Here is a 26,899-nt window from a genome sequence, read left to right on the forward strand (position 1 = left end):
CAGTAATCTCACGGTCAATGAACCAGGTTTTGGTGCTTTTGGCAGTGTGGGCAGGTGCCAAGTCCTGCTGGAAAATGAAGTCAGCACCCCTATAAAGCTCGTCTGCAGAAGGAAGCATGAAGTGCTCCAAAATCTCCTGGTAGATGGCTGCGTTGACCCTGGACTTAATGAAGCACAGTGGACCAACACCAGCAGATGACATGGCTCCCCAAATCAACACAGACTGTGGAAACTTCACACTGGACTTCAAGCATCTTGCAGTGTGTGCCTCTCCATTCTTCCTCCATTCTCTGGGTCCTTGGTTTCCAAATGAGATGCAAAAGTTGCTCTCATCAGAAAAGAGGACTTTGGACCACTGAGCAACAGACCAAGTCTGTTTCTCTTTAACACAGGTAAGACGCTTCTGACGTTGTTTGTTGTTCAGGAGTGGCTTGACAAGAGGAATACAACATTTGAAGCCCATGTCCAGGATCCGTCTGTGTGTGGTGGCTCTTGATGCACTGACTCCAGACTCAGTCCACTCCTCGTGAAAGTCCACAACACTTTTGAATGGCCTTTTCCTGACAATCCTCTCCAGGCTGCGGTCATCCCTGCTGCTTGTGCACTTTTTTCTTCCACACTTTTCCCTTCCACATAACTTTCTATTAATGTGCTTTGATATAGCACTTTGGGAACATCCAACTTCTTCTGCAATTACCTTTTGAGGCTTTCCCTCCTTATGGAGGGTGTCAATGATGGTTTTCTGCACAACTGTCAGGTCAGCAGTCTTTCCCATGATTGTGATTCCTACTGAACCAGACTGAGAGACCATTTAAAGGCTCAGGAACCCTTTGCAGGTGTTATGGCTTAATTAGCTGATTAGAGTGGGACACTTTGGGCCTAGAATATTGCACCTTTTCACAATATTCTCATTTTCTGAGATTGTGGATTTGGGGTTTTCATGAGCTGTAAGCCATAATCATCACAATTATGACAAATCACGGCTTGAACTATCTTGCTTTGCATGTAATGAGTCTATCTCATATATTAGTTTCACCTTTTAAGTTGCATTACTGAAATAATTGAACTTTTGCACGATATTCTAATTTTTGGAGTTTCACCTGTAGATCTTAGTCCTCATGCACACTGGACGTTTTGATAATGCTGGTAACGTTAGCTGTGTTTTTTGCAGCTTTTTTTTTGTGTTTTTGCAATAGAGTTTAGCCATGTTTTTCCGCGTTTGCGTTTTTGGTAAAAAAAAAAATCCAAAAACACTGGTTTGCAGCAAAATATATTTGACCTGTGAGAGGGCAACAGGCTATACATGTACTTTTTGGATTTACAAGGGAAAAGATAAAAATAGTCAGGTGGAGACCCCAGATGCCCAGACTACATGGGGAGCAGTGGCAAAAACGTCGGTTTGCGGCGTTTTACCGCATTTTGTTGCATTTTTCAGCGTTAGAGCGTTTTTACAGCTAAAAAACTCCTCTAGAAACACAGTAGTCCTGTTTTTGTTTTCAGCCAAAAAAAATTGATTACAGTCTATGTATACATGAACACATAGGATAACATTCTCGGGGGTTTACTAGCTGTAGAAAAAAACGTCAAAAGCCAAAAACAGCCGCTGTAACAACGTTGAGTGTGCATGAGGATTTACCCCTGGTTCACATATCTGCGGCTGTGCGGTCGCGTTTTGCGCGGGCACAAGAGCCCATTCATTTGAATGGACTCCCATGCCCTGGGACACGCAGGGAAGAAGTCCCTGCACTTCTTTGGAAACCGCAGCCCGCACAGGAACTTTTCCAGTGCGGGTGGCGTGCCATTAGAACTAATAGCACCCGCCTGCGAGTTCGCATTCCTCTGTGCGGCTGCACGGATTTTCCTGCAGATCCGCAGCCACACCACCAGCACATACATGAGCCAGGGCTTACTGTCAAATCCTAATTGAACAAGCTGAAGTTAGAAGCTGATTGGTTACTACGCACAGCTGCACCAGATTCTGAGTGCTCTAACTTTAGTAAATCTCCCCCACAATATTGCAGTCTGATTAGTGTGGCAGAGAAGACTGAGGAAATGCTTCCCCCTACCTGCAGCATACTGATGGAATCATCTCAGCCTAGCGAACGTCACTGGCTGTCTTGTTAGTGATGAAGCTTTTCTGAAGAATAAAATGCTGTATATTGTGAATTTCCTCCTGCAGACTTAAAGTTACTGTGAGGTCTATAAATAAATAAAATAAATAAATAAATGCAGCAGTAAGAATTCATGAGATAGTGATGTGGAATACAGCATAACAATTTCTCCAGCACATTATTCTTCTAGGTCTTACAGATGTCTTCCTGTAACTTTCCAGAGTTCAGAAGACCTTGAGAATGTTCCTTTGTTGTTGAGATCACTGTTATGAAGTGATGCGACTCTCCTGCCTGGGCTTCCCCACACCTGTGTCCCTGTCTCTGCACTTTGATCAGTACGGGAGGAAGGACATTCCTACAGCATGACATGTTATTGTTCCCCCTTGTATAGGAATATTCTCAACCTGATGTCACCAGGAAACCACCAGTCAACCTGCCCATAGTAACAGCAAACACACAGAGATGGAACCTGTTGCTACCATCACAAAAAAACGTAATAAAAAGTAAAATCTTAAAAAACAGGGAGTGTGCTGGAATGTAAACTGAGCATGCGCAACTTGGTGTACATTCTAGAGGGAATTGCAAACAGGCAGGTAAGTATTTTATTGCAGAAGAGACATTGCATTGCATTTTCTGCAATATAAAGTCAACCTGATCACAATGTTTCACTTTTTTCCTTCAGCTCTGCTTTAAGAACCCCTTATAGGGCTGGCTCCTATCAGCTGGAAGAGGTTAAAGCGGAGTTCCACTCACCCTTTCAAAAAATAAAAGTCAGCAGCTGCAAAAACTGTAGCTGCTGACTTTTGAAATACAGCCACTTACCTGTCCCTTGGTCCCCCGGTGTGTCCTCCACAGCCCGTTTCTCCGGCCGTCCTGTATTCCAGGACGCCGGCATCTTCAGTGTGGGCACCCGGCTGTGACAGCTTCCGGCTTCACAGCCAGGTACCCACTGCGCATGCGCGAGTAGCACTGCGCTTCATGAATGAAGCTGTAGTCTTCTGGGACCTGTCACGTGTCCCAAAAGACAACAGGGAGGGAGGACACCTTCCGCTTCCGATCGCCTAGGCGATCAGACTGGAAGTGGGAGCGGGTACCTGTCAAATTCGGGTACCCGCCCCCCAAAGGTGCCAATCCTTAATGGGGAGCTGGGGAGCAGTCCTTAAAGCGGAACTTCCCCTTTTGAGTGGAGCTCCACTTTAATATTGGCTTTTCAGAATAATAAAGCCCATAATTTAAAGGCGAGAGGAAAGGCTTTTTGTATTGTGATACTTTTGGAAGCTAAAGTAGAACTAAATTGATTTGTTTTTTATTTTGGACAGAGTTTGGGAGAGGTATAACCTCTGTCATTTTTTTTTTTGCCATTTGTGTCCCATTGGGAAATTTTCCTTCACTTCCTGTCCCCCAAAATGATATAAATATCTGGTTGTCACCAGAACTAGTGTCTCTACTGGAAGATTTCCTCTATTTTCCTGTCCTGATGATCACCCAAAATTTGGTATCACTTTTGGTGATAATGGTCACCAGGACAAATAGAGGGTGAATCTCTCTAACAGGGACAGCAATAAAAATTCAAAAGGTGTTCTATTTTAACAATTTTTTGTTTTTCACAAAGTAGAAAATACAACAAGACTTTCTGATGGCAAAATGTACAGGTGTACAATGAAAATATAAAAATGTATATAAAACAAAGAAGTTCTAAATAGCAAAATATCCTTCAGTACACAGCTTGGCCAAGCATAATGCTCTTTGAGCAGGTGTTCTAATCCCCCTCCACCCTATCCAATACTTAAAAAAAAAAGTTTTGCTTTCAGTTATCCTTTAACACCTTCCCACCCGGTCTATAGCAGAATGACTGGCGGGACACTCGCCATTATGACTGGGCGTCAAATGATGTCCTGTCAAAACAAGCCGCTCACGCAGCAGTGGGGCTGCGCAGTGGCATGTTCTGTCACCGGCTGTGTCCACGGGACACAGCCAATGACATATCACTATACCGGCCTGTTGCCAGTATCATGTGACCAATCACAGCAGATCACGTCAATTGTATACAGTGGATGGCGTCCTGTCATGCCATTCATTGTATACAATTATGTTGTAAGCTGTGACTGTTCAAGGCAGTCACATGATACAGACAGGGCCAATCACAATCCATATGTATCATGTGATCAGCTCTGCCTAATCACAACAAAAGACTGAAGGAATCAGTTTAATTCAGTAACAAAGATTGCAAATATCAATGAAATACCGTATTTTCCGGCGTATAAGATGACTTTTTAACCCATGAAAATCTTCTGAGAAGTTGGGGTTTGTCTTATACGCCGATATACGGCGAGCCAGTGTCAGGGCGGCACTTTTTTGGGGGGTGGCGCAGCGCCGCCCCCCCTTCCAACGGAAGGGACACTAAGTACAGGGGCGGGCAGGGGGCTGCTGTTTCTTACCTTGCTCCAGTGCCGGTCCCACGACGATCCAGTCCAGGAGGCGCGGCTGCTCCTTCATTCAGTTCGGCCGCTCAGCTCCGCCTCCTCACTGGTGATTGGGCGCCAGAACTGTAGCTCAGGAAAGGCACACAGGTGGCCAATCACGGACGAGGAGGTGGAGCCGAGCGGCCCAGCGAAAATCGAGTGAGGGAGCGGCCGGTAAGTGTGCAGCAGCACCATGCTGGAATACTATTGGCACTATTCCTCCCCCCCCCCCTTGACACCAACGATGAGGCACTATTCTTTCTCCCCACTGACACCAACGATGGGGCACTATTCCTCCCCCCCCACTGACACCAATGATGGGGCACTATTCCACCCCCCACTGACACCAATGATGGGGTACTATTCCTTCCCCCACTGACACTAATGATGGGGCACTATTCCTCCCACTGACACCAATGATGGGTTGCTATTCCTCCCACTGACACCAATGATGGGGTGCTATTCCTCCCACTGACACCAATGATGGGACACTATTCCTCCCACTGACACCAATGATGGGGCACTATTCCTCCCACTGACACCAATGATTGGACACTATTCCTCACACACTGACACTAATGATGGGGCACTATCATTGGTGTCAGTGGGAGGAATAATGTCCCATCATTGGTATCAGTGGGAGGAATAGTGCCCTATCATTGGTGTCAGTGGGAGGAATAGTGCCCCATCATTGGTGTCAGTGGGAGGAATAGTGTCCCATCATTGGTATCAGTGGGAGGAATAATGTCCCATCATTGGTGTCAGTGGGAGGAATAATGCCCTATCATTGGTGTCAGTGGGAGGAATAGTGCCCCATCATTAGTGTCAGTGGGAGGAATAGTGCCCCATCATTGGTATCAGTGGGAGGAATAGTGCCCCATCATTGGTATCAGTGGGAGGAATAATGTCCCATCATTGGTGTCAGTGGGAGGAATAATGCCCTATCATTGGTGTCAGTGGGAGGAATAGTGCCCCATCATTAGTGTCAGTGGGAGGAATAGTGCCCCATCATTGGTGTCAGTGGGAGGAATCGTGCCCCATCATTGGTGTCAGTGGGAGGAATAGCACCCCATCATTGGAATACCATACTGAAATACCATACCATATTGAAATCAAATCTGATGTTTTTTAATTTTTATTTGGTGTGCGTTGGAAGAGGGGTAGTCTTATATGGCGAGTATAGCCCAAACCCTATACTTTAACAGGAAAAGTAGGGGGTCGTCTTATACGCCGGAAAATACGGTACATTGGTGTTAGCAATCATAATGTGTTAAAAAAAATAAAAAATCCTGATCACTTGCCCAGAGTAGTTCAATGTTACTATGGTAACATTGTATTGCTTTGGTCACAGTGTGCTGAAAAATAAAATAGTAAAAAAAAGAAAAAATGTAATAGAAAAAAAAAATAATGGAAACATTTGAAAAAAAAAACCTACAAATTAAATTATTATTATTCTCACCAAAGAAATGTAGCAGAATACATTTTGAGCTACATTTATGAAGAAATGTTATTTATTTGCCAAACTGTATAACCGAAACTAAGAAAAGTGCATTTTTTTTCAAAAGTTTCAGGTGTTTTTTGTTTTATTTAGCAAACAATAAAAAATGCAGTGGTGATTAAATACCACAAAAAAAGCTCTATTTGTGTGAAAAAAATGATAAAATTTCATATGGGTACAGTGTTGCATGACCGCGCAATTGTCATTCAAAGTGCAACAGCGCTGAAAGCTGAAAATTGGCCTGGGCAGGGAGGGGGTATAAGTGCCCAGTATTGAAGTGGTTAAATAACACATCTGTAAACACATTTGTCTATACATCAGATAAAAAAGGGGGACAACTGAGGAGGAAAGTGGAACTATGGCATAGTACCTTCAAAATATGTAACACTGCCCCTAGTGGGCATAGAATACAATTACGGAAAACATGCCTGAAGTTATCAAGGGATACCTTTACACAATTGGTATCGAATAAAATATTTAAAACAAAATATTTAAAATAATACAACTTTACTAATTCTTACAAGTATGTTCTTACAAATGCCTAACAACACAATATAAGTCTTGACCACTAAAGTGTTTCTGTTGATTTCTCCAGCCTTTCTGGTATAAGGCAGACTCATGATCCAGCAGACATTCCAGATTAATGTGAGATTAGATGTTAATTCTATTTACTTCCTAATTTAATGAACAGTTGCTTTGTTTTACGTACTAGTTGTTCTGCATTTTGTGAGCTTGCACAGAAATGTACAACAGAAACATATTTTGTGGCTGAGGAAGACCAGAGGTGCTCCACAAATGGAAGACACGCAGAACATTGTGTTATGGATCTGGACTCTTCACACTTTATCTTCTGACGTGTCTCATTACAATCTGCGCACTTACTGAACAGCTAGTGATTGAAAGCCAAGCCACCAACTTCCTCCTAGGAATACAAAATATGGATCGCCTAAGGCTGTTCTTGGTAGGAGCAAAAATGTTTTTGTCTTCTAGGTAAATGTTCATATGTCAGCCACTTATGTGTCTGAAATCAAGGTATGTACATATTATTTGTATTCTATCACAACAAATAGAACTAAAAAAGGAAAAAATACATAAGCAATCCACTGCATTTTTAAACAGGGTTTAATTGGATATTTTTTTTTGTTACTAAAAATAAATAGCATAAAATATATCATCGCAACAGAAGTTATTTTGCAATTTGATGTTTTTATAGACTACCTTTCATTTCAATCCATAGTCATCCATGATTTTCCAACAGTAATGAAAAAATTATTTCCCAGAGCTCCTACATCCCTACTTTAGTAACTTGCTGTTTTACCTAGAAGTCTGCACAGAGCTTGAAACTAAATTGCAGTTTTCCCCAGCTAGGTACTTGGCAGAATATTGGCAGGTTGTTAAAGGTTAATGAGGGCTGTGTGTTACGTTTCCTATTATAGAAATTAGACGAAAGGTGTGGGGAGTTGGATCTCACTAAAGTCTCCTCGGGAGTGCTCTTTGCCTCAGTAGGGACTGGGTGTGCAAAAAGGAAAGCACCAAATGCAAAGTGTATAAAGTTCAGATTCAATTTTATTCAGACTCTTAAGTCATAAGGAAATAATGTGTTTCAGGGGTTCAAAAGGTCCCTCTTTAACCATTTCAATACCGGGCAATTTTACACCTTCCTGCCCAGGCCATTTTTTAGGTTTCAGCGCTCTCATACTTTAAATGACAATTGCGCGGTCATACAACATTGTACCCAAACTAAAATTTTATCATTTTCTTCACACAACTAGAGCTTTCTTTTGGTGGTATTTAATCACCGCTGGGGTTTTTATTTTTTGCTAAATTAACAAAAAAAGACCAAAAATTTTGAAAAAAAAAACAAATTTTTCTTTGTTTCTGTTATAAAAGTTTACAAATAAATAATTGTTCTTCATAAATTTAGGCCGAGATGTATTCTGCTACATGTCTTTGGTGAAAATAACCCAAATTAGGATGTATTATTTAGTTTGTAGGAAAGTTATAGAGTTCACAAACTATGGTATAGATCTGAATATTGATCAATCCTGAAGTACTGACGGCCAATCTAATTTCTTGAGGTCCAAGAATGTCAGAATAGTACAGATATCCCCAAATGACCCCTTTTTGCAGAGTAGACAGTCCGATGTACTTCATAAGAGGCATGGCGAGTTTTTTGAAGTTGTATTTTTTTTGTCATAATTTTTCGGAAAATGAAAAAATGTAAAAAATTATTTTCACTATTTTTTTTTTTACATACTGTCACCAGTGCAGTACAGCGTCATCATATAACTGGCATGGTGGTGAACAGGGACACTGACTGGTGACAGTATGAAAAAAAAAATATATTTTTTTTTTTCAAATTTTTTTTATTTTATTATTTTTAATTTTTTATTAATTCTTTTTTATTTTTTTAAGATTTTTTTTCATATTTTACTATGACCAAAGTAGTACAATGTTACCATAGTAACATTGTACTACTTTGGGGAAGTGATCAGTATTTTTTTTTTTTTTTTTTTTTTACACAATTTGCTGATAGCAAAGAATTACTTTGCTATAAGCAAGCATTTACCTGAATGAAATCAATTCATTCAGCTTTTTTTTTTTTTGTGCTTAGCTGTGATTTGGTCACAGCTAATCACATGACATGTGCATGTGATTAGCTGTGACCATTCACAGCTAGGCACTAGTATACAATGGATGGCATGAATGAAGCCATCCATTGTATGCAACTGACATGTGACCTACTGTGATTGGTCACAGCAGGTCACATGGTACCAGCAACGGGAGCCGGTACTCGGATCTGTCATCGGCCGTGTCCGAGGTACACGGCCGGTGACAGATCGCGCTGCTGCGCCGCTCTGCATTAGCGCAAACTGCGCATGTGCGGGAGCATGCCAAATGGCGTGCACCCGGAATGCAGCAACACTTTTGAAGCCGCCAAACGGCCATTGGCCGGGCGGCTAATGGTTAAAAGGGCTTGGTACTATTGAATAAAATGTAAGGGATCCTGAGAGGTATGATCCAGATATGTGCATCTAGGGTGTTTATTTAATTTTCTATAATTTAGATAGTAATTTTGTGGGTATATTGATTTTTCTTATTCATGATCCAGATACTGGTTGGGCTTAACACCAGTATTCATTTCGTTGACAAAAATATTTTCATTGACTAAACTAAAACTATTGTAGTCAACTAAAATAACATGTAAACTAAAACAATTCAGATGACTAAATCATGACTAAAACTAAAATGGTATTTTAATAAAAAAGCTAAAATACGACTAAAACTAAATGGCATTTTAGTCAAAAGACTATGACTAAAACTAAATTGAAATTTGATGTTAAAATGATCACTGCACTACCACATAGGAATAAGTAGAGGCCATCTACTAAACTGCTAAAAAAAAAAAAGCCTTTTCTTATAATTTTTCTTAATATTTAATTTGACTACTATATTCAGGTAATATGTGCAATGGCATTACAGCCAATAGAGCTTGCAGTTTTTTAAATTTCTTTTTTATTTTAAAGTTGCATTTATTGTCAAAAAGCAAAATTAAAACTCAACAGCTACAAATACTGAAGCTACTGACATAATATTAGGACACTTACCTGTCCAGGGATCCATTGGTGTCCTCACCCCCAGCTGATTCTTCAATCAGCTATCGAGTGCTGGCACCGCCATCTTGATTAAGGGAAACTGGCAGTGAAGCATTGTGCGGGAGAAAGGAGGGGGATTTCTGGCAGTGTGTTTGTTTACATTGGGTACGCAAATATGCGGCCTCTCTGCATCAAGGCCCAGCTGCCCAGAGGTGGCATATATGAGTACCGTCGGCACCAACTATTGCATTACAGTTTAACTAAACCCATTAGATTTTAGTCGACTAAAATGTACTGGAGATTTTAGTCGACTAAAAAAAGACTAAAACTACAACAATTCAGATGACTAAAATAGGACTAAAACTAAAATGGTATTTTAGTCAAAAGACTATGACTAAAGCTAATCATACACACTTTGTTCAACAGTAGCCAGCTCTGATGAAGGGGGACTTTGAAACCCCGAAACACATTGAACTTTTATTATATAGGAGTCTGAATAAAATCAAATCTGGACTTCATATGTTCTCCTTTTGGCTCCTTAGTATAGTAGATTATAGCAGGCAGACATTCCTACTGTGCATTTTAATGGGGTGTTAAAGCACTAGATTTTGCACTGGTGATGGAAGACTTCATAACTTCATTTACTGAGGATCATATTCAATACTGATGTGTGGACTTTACTGAATGGACTCTATGAGGATTCTTTATATTAATTTATATTGCACATAATCATTTGGAGGTGGATTTATTCATTTACCTATTGATATTTTGTATTGTGAGTAGCGCTGTTATTTGTGGTTAATTTTTATATTGATTTATATATAATTGTGTCACATTTTGGATAAGACATTCCTACTTAGCACTAATTTTCAGCAGGCACACTTACCTAGCCAAGTCTAGAGATCGATGGAGACTTACAGAATGAAAGAAGGTAAAGAAGTGAAATAAAGCTCAACTGCAAAATGTTATAACATCAGTGCCATCTGCAAGCACTGTACTACAAGCCCAGGTGGGTGTGGCCATGACACCCTGGGTTTACAGGAAATGGGTGTGATGATCCTTGTCATCATACAACCCAAAGGAGGACCAGCAGCAGAGAACTCTGAAGGTAGTGCATAAGCATTTCTTAAAAGCGAAGGCCAGTTTCTTCTCTCCTAGCAGAGAAGAAACCTCCTGGTGTAGTTATAAACAGGGTGCAATCATCCATACAGTTAGTGCTAGGCTTTCCTAATAAAAAGCCCAGCATGCTTTCCAAAGTGAGTGTAATGGAAGCACCCTGTATTACATTTGTAACCAATGACAGCTCTCAATACCTTTCTTCCTTACTTTTTTTGCATAGTGAATTTGTGTCGCAATTCAATTTTTGCACATAAAAGGTTCCACTGGGAGTCTGACACTGCTTCTGGGGAAATTATAATTCTTGCAGTAAATTTATTCTAAAAATAAATTGCTTAAAATGTTTATCTGAGAAAATTTTTTTTATAGAAGCGATACAAAGTAAATCACCTTATAAACTTATAGCATAAATCCAGCACAAAGGGGATTGTTTATGACGCTGAATGGCCACTCTCAGTACTGCTGCCCCTTGGAAACTAGGACAGGAATTGAAAGAAATCTTCCTCCATGGAGTCAAACACAGAAATCAAAAACTGCTCAATTTGTAAGTCTTCTCTTGTCTATCCAAAACGAACAAAAATACTCACACCAGCGGGCACATGTGATGGTGTTGGTGCGCACCGTTCACGCAGGCCGCATTGTTACAATGCATCACAATGCTTACTTATAAAGTTAAACATTGAACTCTGTGCAGAATGGTGCGTTGTGCCGTACGGATGCACTTTGTAATGCAACTCAAAAAATAGAGACATAGGCAAATAGGGACATAGAGAACAACTGTTTTCCCAGTGCCCTTGCATTGGGCCTGGGTTGCATGAAGCACCTGTTGTGAATGAGTCCTTATGCAAATCTAAAGCCAAAATCAAAAATTTAAAATATTAGAGCATACCAGTCCTTAGATGAGGTGGCTGCATTAGTTTTCTTTTTTTTTTCCTGGCTTTCCCCCTTTTTTCACCTAGTAACCTACTTCCTGTCTCTTTACATCTACACTGATTTTTCCATTGTATCTATGGAGGCAGCCATGGTTGTCACACAGGTTGTACTTCAAACACGCCTGCCTTTGTTCATTATTATTATTATTATACAGTATTTATAAAGCGCCAATAGTTCGCTCAGCACTGTACATTACAAAGGGGGACAGAACATGTGACAGAACAATACCAATACAATACAAAACATGAGGGGATTGAGGGCCCTGCTCTTTCGAGCTTACAATCTAGGAGGGAGGGGATGGTGGCACAGGAGGAGATAGCTGTGGGGATGGAGTGGTAGGAAGAGTGGAGGAGGTCGGCAAGTTAGCAGGGGGTGGGGTAGGCTTCCCTAAAGAGATGGGTTTTCAGGGTGCGCCTAAAGGAGAGGAGAGTAGGTGATAATCTGATGGGTTGGGGCAGGGAGTTCCAGAGGATGGGTGACACCCTGGAGAAGTCCTGGAGGCGGGCATGAGAGGAGGAGACCAGGGAACTAGAGAGAAGGAGGTCTTGTGAGGATCGGAGTGTGCGTGCTGGGCGGTACTTGGATATTAGGTCAGTAATGTAGTTCGGGGCAGTATGGTGGACAGCTTTGTATGTCAGTGTTAGGATTTTGAATTTGATCCGTTGCGCAATTGGAAGCCAGTGGAGGGATTGGCAGAGGGGGGTGTTCATATCCATTCCATGGTGGACTGATGTGGCAAGTAGCTTATACAATAAAGAGAAGTATATTTGTTCTTTCTTTTTAGCTCACAGGAAGTGACAAGGACACTGCATTTCTGGCAAGATCTACTACTGTCTGTACTTGCTGAAAATGATCTTACCTTGAAAAAAGGAAACTAATGCAGCTACCATATCCAAGCTCTGGTTAGCTGCAATAAATTAGATTTAATGACATAATGACCAGGAACTGCTCTCTGCAGCATTCTTCCTTAGAGTCCAGGGCAGAGGGTGAAACCTTGGCACCCTGGGATCATGAAAAATGGGATATTAAAGATGCTGGGAATATAGGTCTGCATGTCATACTCCAGAAATCTCACAGGTTGCACACGGCTGCTGCTCTCCCGTTATTCTATGTGTGTAGAGCAAACAAGGCTCTGGGCCTGTACATTTTTCTCTCAGGTCAGCGGACAGGAATTTCAATACTGCAGCATAATTCCTCACCAGCGCTTACTATGACACATGAAGGATTTGTGTGACTAGACCAGACATTCCTAACTGCTTCAAATCAATTTTAAAGGAATATTGAGTCATGGGTTATGTCCACATGTAAGGACAAGTTTAACTCCGGAAATGTCTGAGGTAAACCAGACAGGGGCTGGCTTGGGCCACCTTTGTGTCTAGATTGATGGTCCTGATGTCATAATAAACCAAAAGAAAGGGTGCTGAAAAATGTTCTATTGTGAGGTAGGTATTATTAGCTAGCCCCCATTGGCACTACACTCAACATGCAGAATCCCATTCTCTCTAATTGTCCCTCTTCATACTTGTACGCTCAGGTACCCTACAATCCATGTTCTTCTTCTAAGAGGTCCTCAATATGGTATACTTACTATATGGTTTGGAGCACTTATACTATACAAACAAACCAAGAGGATGAACCATGCCCGGGCTTCGTTAAAACTGCCAATGTGAGTGCACCCTTAGCGGCTGTTGGGTTTATAATGATTTCTAAAAGAGGTTTAATGTATACAAAAGACCTCATTTATGAAATAGTCTAAGGAAACAACAGTCAACACATTCAGCCTATTTCCTATAGCAATTGTAGCGGTACCCCCGTAGAGGCCAGCAGTTATAGAGGTTCCTGAGGTATTTTCCCGTAGTTTTGCATCACAGCCAGGCATACAAACACAGTCTTTGGCTCAGTAAACAGTCCAGGGGTGTTTTTTTTATTATTTTTGGGGTAGATTGGATAGGGAACGGGGATGAGTGGGATACTCCAAAAATAACTACAGGTATGTACAAGATGAAGACATCAACTTTCTTCTGCAGCACTTTAAGCACAGTCGTTTTAGGGGCCAGTAACAGACTTGGCTTAGCTGAAGCAGATAAAGGCACAAACTTCTTTCTTTGAATAACTTGAGCAGAGCCCATTTATCACAGAATAGGATGGACTAAACTCTTCAGGATACCAGTTGGTAGCCCTTTTCCTGTGCTCTCAGCTGACTCTCAAGCACCACAGGGGTAGAAACAGCCCACAATCTCTAGGATCTCTCTCACAGTCTGTACTCACAGAGTCCTCAGACGAATGTATGCCTCCTTCCAATGTCTGCCAGTGGTCCCAGACCAGATCCAACAAGAGACAGTCCCTCAGTCAACCTGCAGGCCTTTCAGCTAGCCCAGCTGAGGCCTCAGAAACAGTAAGCACATGGCAGGACTGCTGCCCAGAGGGCAGCATGCCCTCCAAGCTGGACTTCTCTCCAGGAAAAGGCCTGGAAGCTCTGGGTCTCAGACTATTTATACATACTCCTTGCAACCTTCAGGGCCACCCTCCCTGGGATTGTCCAGGGCTGTATAAATATTCATGCTGCCTATTTGCCTTTGCTCCACTCCTATGTTTTAGAGCAGTGGTCTCCAAACTGCAGCCCAAGGGCCAGATGCTGCTCTTTGCTAGCCTTTATCCAGCCCTTGAGTCACTAATGATATGAGGCACTATTCCTCAAACTGACACCAAATTGGAGCATTATTCTTGCCACTGACAATAAAGATAGGGCACTATTCCTCCCACTAGTATCAACGATGGAGCACTATTCCTCCCACTGGTACCAATGATCCAATGATAGAGCACCATTTGATCTCCTACTGACCACCAACCCTGAGGCCATGTTTATCCACATGGATGCTGGGCCTGAGACATTTTCTACACCCACTGGTCATAATACAGCCCCCAAACGTCTGAAGGACAGCAATCTGGCCCTTTGTTTGAAAAGTTTGGAGATCCCTGTTCTAGAGAGATCCACAGTTCTCCAGAAAGCAGAGAGAGCAGTGAAACTTGCAGCAGCTGAAGTACTGAACAGACCAGAATAATCAATACAGCTCCACTGATTATGGTGAGCACAATTAAATTTGCCTAACAAAATAGCAGCTCCACTAGACGCAGTGAACCAAAATTAAATTTTCCTAATCCTAGCACCTATCTAGGAGGTTTCACCACAACGATTGGGCCATCTGAGAAAAGAATGCCAATGTATTCAAGTGTATCTAAACCCTAAGCTCCCAGTCACACTTGAGCGTTTTTCTGCTTGTTTCCATACGCCTGACTAAGGTCAACATGCAGAATCCAGTTCTAATTTTGCTTGCTCACCTTTATACACTATACGCCCTATATTCTGTGCCCTATGTTCTACACTCTAAGCCCTCATAAAAGTACATGAGCTATTTTTGAATGTATTTAGGCATTTTTGGTAGCAAACAACTCAATGGGAACACCTGTAAAGTACATCAGTTTTTTTTAGTGCATGGAGGCTTTTTTGGCAGTATAGAACTCAATGGGAGCACCTGTAATCAAGGAATATGATAGTTTTAATGCCTGATGAACTCTATTCCTTTAGGTTTTGATCATGCTGTCTATCTCTGCACATCAACACAACACAGGAATTACATCAAAATGTACTGTATGTGTATTATTAGATTCTGCCACTCAAAAAATGCAGCAGAAAGAATGACTTCAAATCTGATGAACGCACGTTCTGCAAATCATTAGCTTTATCAAAGAGAAGTGTCAGAGATAATTTTAACAAATTGCCAGCATTAATTTAGAATAGCTGGTAAAACTGTAGGTAAATGCAGTCCCAATCAGGGTTCATTCCAATGTATAGTTCCTTCATACTGTCCACAGTGGGGTGAGAGTGGTAAGTGATTCCTTTATACTGCTGTATTGGCAGGTACTCGAAGACCTCACTTTCCACCCACTGCCTCTCACACTTTAGGGTCAGACAGTTCAAACTAATTATCCCAGACTTTGACTCTATAGTGCCAGAGCAGTTAGAATGGGTTGAGCCACAAACAGGTTTAGTGTATATGTTCAACCTAATCACTAAAATCTTAAATACACTTTGAAGAGACAATTCCACAGAAAACTTCTCATATGTTTGTTTTTCTCCAGCTTACAAATGTATCTTTTGGTTGAATTTCTTATGTTACCTTCCAAAGAATTAATTAAATCTGTCTGGGGCATATATTTTGAAAGTGATGATTTACTGGTTTGCTGAATGTTCACCGTTTGCCACTAGGAACGTCTCCCACAGTCACAAAGGTCATGCACTGTCCAAAATTGCATTACAGTGCTGTGAAAAAGTATTGGCCCCCCTCCTTTTTTTTTTTTTTGCATACTGTATTTGTCACACTAAAATGATTCAGATCATCAAACAAATTATATTACCTCATATCAAATCACTTACAAACACATGCAGGCTCCACCTCCGGAACATCGCCAAGATACGCTCCTTCCTTACCCCAGACACCACTAAACTACTCGTACACTCCCTGATTATCTCACGCCTTGACTACTGCAACTCCCTCCTCACCGGCCTACCCCAGTGCAAACTCTCCCCGCTTCAGACCATCCTGAACTCAGCTGCCAGACTCATCCACCTCACCAGCCGCTCCACCTCTGCCACCCCCCTCTGCCTCTCCCTCCACTGGCTCCCCATTGCCCAACGCATTAAATTCAAATTGCTCACTCTGACCTATAAGGCCATTCACAACACTGCCCCTAACTACCTCACCGACCTGATTCCCAGGTACCACCCTACCCGTACCCTTCGCTCTTCACAGGACCTCCTTCTATCTTGCTCCCTGGTCTCCTCCTCCCACGCACGACTGCAAAACTTCTCCAGGTCCTCCCCCATCCTCTGGAACTCACTACCCCAATCCATCAGACTGTCACCTTCCCTCCTCACCTTCAGGCGCTCCCTGAAAACCCACCTCTTCAGGGAAGCCTACCCCACCCTCACCTAACAGCCGCTGCCCTTCCCTCCTCCTACCACTCCATCCCCCACAGCCGTTTCCTCCTGTGCCTCTACCCCCTCCCTCCTAGATTGTAAGCTCGAAAGAGTAGGGCCCTCTTACCCCTTGTGTGCTGTTTGATGTTACTGTATTGTTTCATGTATTGTCCCCCCCTCTATTGTACAGCGCTGAGCAAACCCTTTGGCGCTATATAAACTCGATAAATAAATAAATATTACAGAAAGATAACCAGAGTAAATACAAAATGCAGTTTTTAAATGATTTCATTTATTAAGGGAAAAAAGCTGCCCAAACCTGCCTGGCATGTGAAAAAGTATTTGCCCTCTAAACCTAATAACTGGTTGTGTCACCCTTGGCAGCAACAACTGCAATCAAGCCTTTGCGATAACTGGCAATGAGTCTTGCACATCACTGTGGAGGAATTTTAGCCCACTCTTCTTTGCAGACTTGTTTTAATGCAGCCACATTGGAGGGTTTTCGAGCATGAATGGCCTGTTTATGGTCATGACACAGCATCTCAGTTGGATTTAAGTCCAGACTTTGACTGGGCCACTCCAATGCCTTAATTTTTTTTCTTTTGAGCCATTAAGAAGTGGATTTTCTGGTGTGTTTCAGATCATTATCCTGCTGCATAACCCAAGTGTACTTGAGGTCACAAACTGATGGACGGACATTCTCCTTCAGGATTTTGTGGTAGATCACAGAATTCATAGTTCCATCAATTATGGCAAGTCACCCAGGTCCTGAAGCTGCAAAGCAGTCCCAGACCATCACACTACCAACACCATGGTTGACTTTAGGTATGATGTTCTTTTTATGAAATGCTGTGTTAGTTTTATGCCAGATGTAATGGGACGCACACCTTCCAAAAAGTTCAACTTTTGTCTCATCAGTCTACAGAATATTTGCACAAAAGTCTTCGGGATAATCAAGATGTTTTTGGCAAATGTGAGGCGAGCTTTTGCGTTCTTTTTGGTCAGCAGTGGCTTTTGCCTTGAAACTCTCCCATGGATGCCATTTTCACCCAGTCTTTGTCTTATTGTTAAATCATGAACACTGATTTTTTTATGAGGCAAGTAAGGCCTGCAGTTAGTTAGATGTTGTTCTAGGTTCTTTCATGACCTTTTGGATGAGTCGTCGCTGTGCTCTTTGAGTAATTTTGGTATGCCAGCCACTCCAGAAAGGTTCACCACTGTTCCACGTTTTCTCCATATGTGGATAAAGGCTCTCACTGTGGTTCGCTGGAGTCCTAAAGCCTTAGAAATGTTTTTGTAACCCTTTCCAGACTGATACATATCAATCACTTTGTTTCCCATCTGTTCTTTAATTTATTTTGCTTTTTGGAGGTCTTTTAGCATGCTTCACCTTGTCAGACAGCTATTATTTAAGTGATTTCTTGATTCAACAGGTCTGGCAGTAATCAGGCCTGGGTCTGGCAAGTGAAATTTAACTCAACTTTCCAAAAAAATGTAGTTAATCACAGTTCAGGGGGCAATCACTTTTGTCACACAGAGCCAGGCAGGTTTGGATAGTTTTTTCCCTTAGTAGATGAAATAATTTAAAAATGCATTGTGCTTTTATGTGGGTTATCTTTATGTAATATTAAAATTTATTTGATGATCTGAATTATTTAAGTGTGACAAATATGCAAAAAAAAATACTAAAAAAAAAAACAGGAAGGGGCAAATACTTTTTCACAGTTGCTACTTACAGTTCTTAGATGTAATGGCTGCATTCATTTCTTTTTTTTTTTTTTTTTAAGCGAAGAACATTTTCAAATGCAGAAAATCCCTGTTGATTCTGCCAGAAAAGCAGTGTCCTTGTCACTTCCTGTGAGCTGCACCCAAAACTATCTTCCTTCCTAGCTATCTTCAGTAACCTACCTATTGCTGTGCCCCACTAATCTAATGGAGATGAAGAGGTATGTACATGTTTGACATCCATATCAGAAGAGCAGCCTAGTGTCAGAACCATGGCTCCCTCCATAGATACAGTGAAGGACTGATGCAGCTACTCAGGGACAGGAAATGTGTTATTTGCAGGATTATCAGGTGAAGATAAAGAAAAAAGGAACCACATATAGTCACCACACACAGGGACTAGTATTCTGCAATATATTACATTTTTGGGTTTAGATACACTTTAACGGTTCATTCAAGCAGGCATTTATGGCTGTACAATGTAAAATACATCTGAATTTCAGCACCACGGAGCCATAGGCGATGCATATAGCAGTCTGTACAAATGACTTGCAGGATATGGCTATACACAAGTATACACCAATCCTATTGTAAACATGTGTAAGTGTACAGATGCGTATCTCCGAATGCATGCTGTCTACATATAAGGAAGTGTGAATGAGCCCTTACACATGCAATTTAATCTAACTAACACAGCTATCAGCTTCAATTTCTTTCAAGAAATTTGCAGATACTGATTCTCTGATATATATGATTTGTTCTAGATTCCTATGGAGGAGCCACTGCGACCCCCACCCACCAAACGCACATATACAGCACATTCAACACTCTAAAATTTAACTTAAAATTTATCCTAATCCATTTGAATTTTCTGGCATTCACCAAGTGCATCCACTGAAGATTGAAAGCCAAACTTCAGCCAAATATTACAAGTTAAAAATGAATAGCCCATTAAAAGCTAAAATAAAAAGCTTTTGTTAACTTCCAACCCAGAGCTCTACCCACAATACTTTTTTTCAGCCACAAGATGCCCTTATGCAGGCCATAGACGGGGAGAAAACTGGCTGGCTTTTTAACAAAAAAGAAAAATCGGTCGTTCAATAGGCCGACGTTACCACCAACAGTAAAAAAAATCGGCCAATTTTCTTCCCGTCTACGGCCGGCATTTAATTACTTCTGTCCCTGCAGAGAGCCCCGCTTATATTTGACATTAAAAAGTATTCCGGTTGTAACATTGTATCTATTTGTATCCATTTGGGATACAGCTTTTTTCGGATACAAATAGATACATTGTTGCAACCGCAATACTTTTTCATGTCAAATATAATAGCGTACTGGAATTCCACTTCTTTCTCTTCTTCTTCTTCCTCTTCTTTTTCTTCCTCTTCTTCTTTTTCTTCCTCTTCTTTCTCTTCTACTTCTTTCTCTTCCTCTTCTTTTTCTTGCAGGTCATGGCTCATGCGCAGATTTTTTATCGGTAAAAAGATCGGCCGATTTGCCCATCATTGCCGTGAAAATCAGCCGATCGGCAAAATCGGCCGATTTGTTTCCAACTTTACTGATTAAAAAAATCTGACAAAATCCAGAAAAACGGCCGACCAATTAACCCATTAACGGTGCGAAAATCGGCCGATTTTTTTTTTGCCCGATTTTCGACCCATCTGTGGCCTGCATTAGTCTGATGGCTAGTATCATTAAACCCACTTCCTGTTCCTCCAGGTCAAATTTAGTTCTTACACTTCTTTTGATGTGTGTCCAATATATGCCTAAAGTTCAGTTTGAAATGACAAGCAGTCTGAACTTGCAGGGCAAATGCTTTTTTTTTTTTTTTTTTTAAACATGATCTTGCATATTCCATCTCATCAACACAATACAAAGAGATTAGATCAAAATGTATTTTTATTTAAAGAAAATATACAGTGAGAATTATTTGAACTTGATCAGAACATGTTCTGTATATCATTAACTCTATGGGAGAAGTATGGGAGATGACATTAAAGCTTAAGTTTGGTGAACACTTTTTTTTTTTTTTTTTTTTTTAAATCAGCACCTGGAACTCACCATGAATGAAAAGTGTCTCTTGTGATGGTGGTTGCTGTGTTGCTTGAAATCTTCCATTCTTTGTTCCCTGGACACCTTCACAGCTGTGATCATCTGGTACTGCAAGGGTCAATCTGAAAGGCTGCACCTGTCACAGGCACTTGTAACTACGGTATTCTTGTATTTTCAGTCAGCAACCCCTATAACTCAAAGATGCAATGGCACCAAGCACTGCATTGGAGAAGGATATGGGAGTGGGGAGCACTGGATTGCATGCTGTCAAATTCTGAGATCATCAAGAATTCATTGACAGGGGCAATTGCCCTCATTCTAACCCACATTGGACCTGCTTCAAGCGGGTTTTTCATTGTATGGAAATGTGAACCTGCAAGAAGCAAACAAAAGCCTATTGACACAAGCCCTTAGAGTGCTGTGACCCCTGCAATGTTTGTAACTTACAAGTTTGGAACTTCTTCTCACCTATGCAGTATCTTCCTATAGGTCTCTATAAGTCTATAGAGGTCTACGAAGAGCTATGGTGCAGTTGTGGGCAGAAGATTTAGGCCTGTAGAATACGCACTGCAGCAGGCTGCCAATGCAAGGACTCGCCAAGTATGCAGTTGGAGTGGGAAACAAGGGGCTAGTAATGGTTAAGTGAGGAAGTTGGGGGGGGGGGGTGCATTTCCCTTACCGATTTCAGCTCTTTGTTGAATTTTCTTTTAAGAAATAAAATGTAAAGAAATGCTTTGTAGTCTATACCTAGTTAGACATATCTGTGATTGCTTAAAATGATGTTACTGTTGAAAATCACATTGCTAAACAACAGGAAATGTTTGATTTCTTCTAGACAGATTCACATTTTCCAACTTATAACATCTGATAAAAGTAAAAAAATAGTAATGTATTAGCTTACAGTGATACTAAAATAATGACAAGCAAATGTATATTCTTTACTACATAGCAGCTATGCATACAAAATAGATTAATGCCCAATATCAAAATCTTCGGTCTTCGGCTATAAAATTACAAATCAGCAGTTTAACATAAGCATTACGAAAATTAACTTTTATTTTAAACTTCATTGTGTATCAATTCTTTGCTAGCATCAGCTATTCACTTTAAAAAAAAGTTTCTGGTTAATTGTATTTATTCTGTCAGCCAGTCCAGCTCCATTGCAGTGCACGTTGCTATCAATTCAACTTGAAAAATGTAACTGGCTATACACTAGTAGAATTTCATACCAATTTTTTTGCTTTCAGAACATTCACTTTTGAATCATTGGTGAGTTCAAATTGATATTCACTTGCGACCACAGTGATGAGAAAATTTAAAGAAGTGGGATAGAATATTTTTCTTGAATTAAAGTGATTCTAAAGGTTATAATTAAAAAAAAAATAAACAAACCTTTTATACTGTACTTACCTGCTCTATGTAATGGTTTTGCACAGAGCAGCCATGATCCTCTTTTTTTTTTTGGAACCCCCCGATCCTGGCTCCTCCGTTCAGTGAGTGCCCCCAATAGCAAGCCTAGTAAGCTATGCTCCTATGAATGGACATTGTCCATTTACACACAGAGTAAAGTTCAGGCCCCGCCCACTGGCTGTGATTGACAGCATTGACAGCCATTTGCTTGTGGTGCTGTGTGAGCCAATAAGGAAAGAGACACTTGGGGGAAACACGGATCTCATGCACATCGCTGGATTGAGATTGGGCTCAGGTAAGTTATAAGGGGGAGCTGCAAACAGAAGGTTTTTTACTTTAATGCATTAAAGTAAAAAAAATATTCTGCCTTTACAACCACTTTAATTTCTAACAGTGAATCTGATTTTCAATTAATGAAATTCAATTACATTAATTTCAAAATCAAATGTTAAAAGCGAACAAAATTTAGAACTACTCTCCAACAACATTCATCCAGTCATTGTATGTGCAAAGAATTGTACAAATACTTGTATGAGCGTTTGAATATCTACCAGTGTATATCCAACCTTACTGCCAAGAGGAGAGAACAGAATGAACAAAGTGATGACCATGATGGTAAGGTGCAGAGGTACTTTGATGAAAATAGTGGCTATATGAATCTTTAGTGTCTGTACCACATGCCTGACAAGGAGATATAAACTAACTGTCCTATCTTGCTCATAAAAAAAAAATATTTAAGTCTACATTTTTCGTTGTACAGCTGGTGGCTAACAGCACAACGCTGTGAGACAATTAACAGAACTGTGTGATTTGATTGGCCATGCTGAAAGATATGCTCATGGTGTGACTTATACTTTAGTATTTATTGATGCCCTAAAATAGCCTCAGTCAGTGCTATAAATGCTTACTTACTTATAACTCAAGTTATTCAGGGCATTCGTTGCCCATTTCAATGCAGGCTTCTGCAGTTCCCTACTTCAGAGCCCGAATGAAAGATAATTGTACATTCTAGCTTCCAGTGAAAGCTGACAACATACAAAGCATGCTGAGAATTCTGGTAACTGAGCTGTTGCTGTAGGGCATCTTCACATTCCAGATGCAGTTAATGTTTATTAAACTTCTGCCACCATTAGTAATTATTACTGGAGGTAGCTCAGGAGCCGCTGTTTACGCAGCAGGGATAAAGGGCACTTCAAAGAGCAATTCCAGCATCTTCCTTCAAAACAGACTGAGTGAGTCATTGTCTGAGGACTCGTTTTCTTTAATGTAGCGGAGGATGTCTGACTCGTCCATGGCCTGTACGTTGGGCTGTGAGTCCACCTGTGCCAGGTTGTTGTCTGATTTCTTTGTCTCCTTTAGAAAACTGGGCTTGGCTGGAATTTTTGGCTTTGGTTTGCTCTTTGGCTTCACTCCAAGATTCAAGAGGTTCTGGAAATCTTCTTCAACTCTGGTCACAAAGATAAAAAAAAAAAGAAATCATGATTTAACAACGGAAATATGTTAACCATTTGCCGCCCGCCCTATGGCCGAATGGCGGGCGGCAAATGTCATCAGCATTCCGGGAAGACACCATACGGCGTCCTCCCGCACATGCGCAGACTGCGCTCCTGCAGAGCGGCGCAGCGGCTCGGACCTCGGACACGGCCGATGACAGATCTGAGTATCGGCCCCGTTGCCGGTACCATGTGACCTGCTGTGACCAATCACAGCAGGTCACATGACAGTTGTATACAATGGATGGCTTCATTCATGCCATCCATTGTATACTAGTGTCTAGCTGTGAATGGTCACAGCTAATCACATGCACATGTCATGTGATTAGCTGTGGCCAAATCACAGCTAAGCACAAAAAAAAAAAAACCCTGAATGAATCAATGTCATTCAGGTAAATGCTTGCTTATAGCAAAGTAATTCTTTGCTATAAGCAAATTGTGTAAAAAAAAAAAAAAAAAATACTGATCACTTCCCCAAAGTAGTACAATGTTACTATGGTAACATTGTACTACTTTGGTCATAGTGAAATATGAAAATAAAATCTTAAAAAAAAGAAAAAAAATGTAATACAAAATAAAAAATAATAAAAAAAATAAAAAACAAATATATATATATATATATATTTTTTTTTTTCATACTGTCACCAGTCAGTGTCCCTGATCACCGCCATGCCAGTTATATGATGACACTGTACTGCACTGGTGACAATATGTAAAAAAAAAATAGTGAAACTAATTTTTTAATTTTCCGAAAAATTATGACAAAAAAAATACAACTTCAAAAAACTCGCCATGCCTCTTATGAAGTACGTCGGACTGTCTACTTTGCAAAAAGGGGTCATTTGGGGATATCTGTACTGTTCTGACATTCTTGGACCTCAAGAAATTAGACTGGCTGTTAGTACTTCAGGATTGATCAATATTCATCTATACCATAGTTTGTGAACTCTATAACTTTCCTACAAACTAAAAAATACATCCTAATTTGGGTTATTTTCACCAAAGACATGTAGCAGAATACATCTCGGCCTAAATTTATGAAGAACAATTATTTATTTGCAAACTTTTATAACAGAAACAAAGAAAAACTTTTTTTTTTTCCAAAATTTTTGGTGTTTTTTTGTTAATTTAGCAAAAAATAAAAACCCCGGTGGTGATTAAATACCACCAAAAGAAAGCTCTAGTTGTGTGAAGAAAATTATAAAATTTTAGTTTGGGTACAACGTTGTATGACCGCGCAATTGTCATTCAAAGTGTGAGAGCGCTGAAACCTGAAAACTGGCCTGGGCAGGAAGGTGTAAAATTGCCCGGTATTGAATTGGTTAAACAGTACGTAAAGACTAGCTAACCCATTTAAATACTTTGTTCTTACATTTTTACCTAATCCCAGCTTACCTTTTCCCTTTTTAAAAAGTGAAAAGCTAAAGGTTTTTGTATGAAAAATATACCAACAAGAACATTGCTTATCCCAACGACATGCAATATCATTGACATATCATTGCCGTATCATCTACTGATCTTTCCTCCAGAGGATTTCAAACCTCCCCATGTCACTTTCTTCACAAACAGATTTAGAGAACACCCCTCTTTACATGCAAAACGTCCATTTGCTTCAAAAATCCTGGCGATATGGTACTACACCTCCAGTAGGATTCACAAGATGCTGCTGCAGTGCACAAAGATATGTTGGAGATGCGGTGGGAGACATACTTCATGTTTTCTAGATGTGCGGTAGGCTTCTTCATGATTATTGGTTGGACGTTTGCCACATAACCCAGAAATATACAGACTACGTGATACCTTAGGGCCCTGCCTTCTTTCTGTTACTCTTTCTGTTACACCATCATGAAGTTGCAAGACCTATAGGCAGTCTATTGTCCCTCCCCTGGCTAGTGCGGCAAAAGGTTGTAATGCGATTTTCTGGAAACGCCAAGCACCCTCACTTGCCATCTGGATAACTAAAGTTGGTGAAATCAATGGTATGGAGGACTTATTAGCAACAAAGAAGGGTTCACAGTAGACATTTTTTAAAAAATCGTTCTACTGCTATGAATTTGTACAGTATATTCCCCTGCTTACACATCTCTATTTGGCTCAACGCAAACCTAAGAGTATTTACTCAACATTAAATGGCTTTATGAGACCTGGAGGCTGGAGAACCTGATCTCCCTCCTCCTCCTTTCTGTAATGAGGCTGGGGGCTACCACCTGCCCTATGGAGTTCTTGTGTAATTTCATGCTTGTCTTTGTTGTGTATGGAGTATTTACTTTGGTTTATAAAGAATTAAAAAAAAAAAAAAGCTATGGGCTGCAAGAAATGTTCTTACTTTTGATAAATGAGCCCCTTAGGTGATTTAGCAGCCCTAGAGTTACTGTATATGACACTCTAATCAGGGGATTTACACTGTGGCTAATCCACATCAGGTCATAAATTAAGGGCACTTACACCTTTTGTAGTTTTGGAAACAGTAAGGAAAGGTTACAACCCACTCCCAGCTTATTGTTCTGCTTTGTGTGCAGCATAGTGGAACGTTACCTTCACTTCCCAGAGATGAAACAGGAAATTAGAAGAAATCTCCCAAAGTTAGGGAAATCTCCCTGTTAAACAGTTGTCCACAGAACAGGTGTCCCCATTGTAAGATTTCCCCCTACCTCTTGTTCTAGGGAGAGTTGTAAAATTTGGGATTTCCCCTTACTTTCTGTCACGGCAACATTAATTACCAGTACAAACAGGGGGGCAAATATTCCCGTGGATACACAGGCAGCAATAAAAAGTTGACATATTGTCTAACACTTACAAACACTATCCACAAAAAAAAAAAAAGTTTAAAACAACAACTCTAACCAAAAATAAAAAACAACTATATTGTAGCTCTCTAGTCTTTAGACGTGGGGCCTGCATTATTTTTTTATTTATTTTTTTTGTATTTCCCCCAGGTACTGGAGATGAACTTGAAGTCCAGCTTGTGTGACAATCATGGCTGTTTGCATAGATACAATGAAGAGTCAGGGAGTATGTTATTGGCAGAATTACCTGGTTAAAATAACGGGAGGAAAGCCTGAAAAAAATATGCAGTTATCACATCTAAGGAGTGGTAAGCATCAATATATTACATTTTTGTTTTTGGATTTACCCTAGCACTAACTAGCCCTATTTTGAAGAGATTATATTAGCAGCTTACTGTTGATGTACTTGTAGCGTTCACTCCAGCAGTTTTAAAGTCCCTATGGTTTTTACAGTTAATTGCCCTGCATACAGTCACTCCTTTGGCGCCATGAACAGCTTAGGGGTATGCTTTTTTATGCTGTAGGTTCAGGGTAAATGTGGGATACTCCAGTAACTTTTAGCAGGAACTTCAGGACACTAATCTTCTCTTAAGATCTGAGCAGAGTCCTTGCACAAACAATCAATGGACTGAGCTTTTCAGGACATCAGACACAATGTTCCCTTTGAACAAATTGACTCTAGCACAAGAGGGATGACAGCAGCACACAAGGATCTCTCACACTAGTCTGTACTCACTAA

The 26,899-nt window shown here is 40.6% G+C and overlaps 1 protein-coding gene across 2 annotated transcripts in view; it reads right to left on the bottom strand.

Annotated features, from left to right (window-relative positions):
* The window catches only part of HS1BP3 (HCLS1 binding protein 3), a 279,416-nt gene that overhangs the window by 99,563 nt on the left and 152,954 nt on the right, over positions 1 to 26,899 (bottom strand). The window contains exon 7 of one of the 2 annotated variants that reach the window (XM_089657351.1): positions 20,301 to 23,328. The exons of the other annotated variant lie outside the window; for it this stretch is intronic. Coding sequence (XP_089513477.1) covers positions 23,100 to 23,328 — 229 coding nt within the window. The 3' untranslated portion in view covers positions 20,301 to 23,099. Of the gene's footprint in view, positions 1 to 20,300; positions 23,329 to 26,899 lie in introns of those variants that run through there. 2 annotated transcript variants of the gene reach the window in all.

Source organism: Staurois parvus, unplaced genomic scaffold, assembly GCF_062004578.1.
Source record: "Staurois parvus isolate SC_StPar_1 unplaced genomic scaffold, SC_StPar_1.0 ptg000985l, whole genome shotgun sequence".
NCBI classification, from domain to species: domain Eukaryota; kingdom Metazoa; phylum Chordata; class Amphibia; order Anura; family Ranidae; genus Staurois; species Staurois parvus.